The sequence below is a fragment of the Plectropomus leopardus genome, unplaced genomic scaffold, assembly GCF_008729295.1.
Source record: "Plectropomus leopardus isolate mb unplaced genomic scaffold, YSFRI_Pleo_2.0 unplaced_scaffold50581, whole genome shotgun sequence".
Classification (NCBI taxonomy): domain Eukaryota; kingdom Metazoa; phylum Chordata; class Actinopteri; order Perciformes; family Serranidae; genus Plectropomus; species Plectropomus leopardus.
The window spans coordinates 1-642 of NW_024655525.1; the positions used below are offsets into that span (position 1 = coordinate 1).

Genomic DNA, 642 nt, shown 5'->3' on the forward strand with positions numbered 1-642 from the left:
AAACAAAGCGTCCACACTAGACACCTCGTCGTTCTTCTTTCCCTGTCTAATCATACTATGCCAACAGGACTAGCCGGTTTGGATGCCAAATCCAGCGGACGCTTAGGCACCAGGGCTATGGTGTACTACATGACGACGACGGTGATCGCAGCCGTCCTCGGAGTGATCCTGGTGCTGCTTATCCATCCCGGTAACCCCAAGCTGAAGGCTAATCTTGGACAGGGAAAGAAGAACGACGAGGTGTCTAGTGTGGACGCTTTGTTTGATCTCATCCGAAATCTTTTCCCAGAGAACTTGGTGCAGGCCTGCTTTCAGCAGGTAGGCGTCTCACAGAAAGGATTCGCCCACCATATAACGTCTGATTCATATGTCAGTTTCTCCAACTGTTTGCTCTTTTCTTTGCCTCTTGTCCAGATCCAAACAGTAACCACCAAAGTACCAGTGCCCACTAACAGAACCAAAGCACCTCCGCAATTCACAGTTAAAAGGTCGCTGCAGTTCAAGAGTGGGATGAATGTCCTGGGTAGGTGAAAAGTTTGACAACACACCCACCACAGAACTGAAGGAGAAGCAGTTGTTGAAGAATTACACAAGTTCTTTTTCAGCTCCAATTATATAATAAGTAGAAAACAATCAGACAAT

General features: G+C 47.0%; 1 protein-coding gene across 1 annotated transcript; it reads left to right on the forward strand.

Moving 5' to 3' along the window:
* Positions 1-57: 57 nt before the first annotated feature.
* LOC121939557 (excitatory amino acid transporter 2-like) lies at positions 58-523 on the forward strand (the record flags this gene model as incomplete). The annotated part of the gene is made up of 2 exons (XM_042482563.1): positions 58-318; positions 415-523. Coding segments are annotated over exons 1-2 (370 nt in total), but the record flags the coding sequence as incomplete, so codon positions are not given.
* Positions 524-642: the final 119 nt, after the last annotated feature.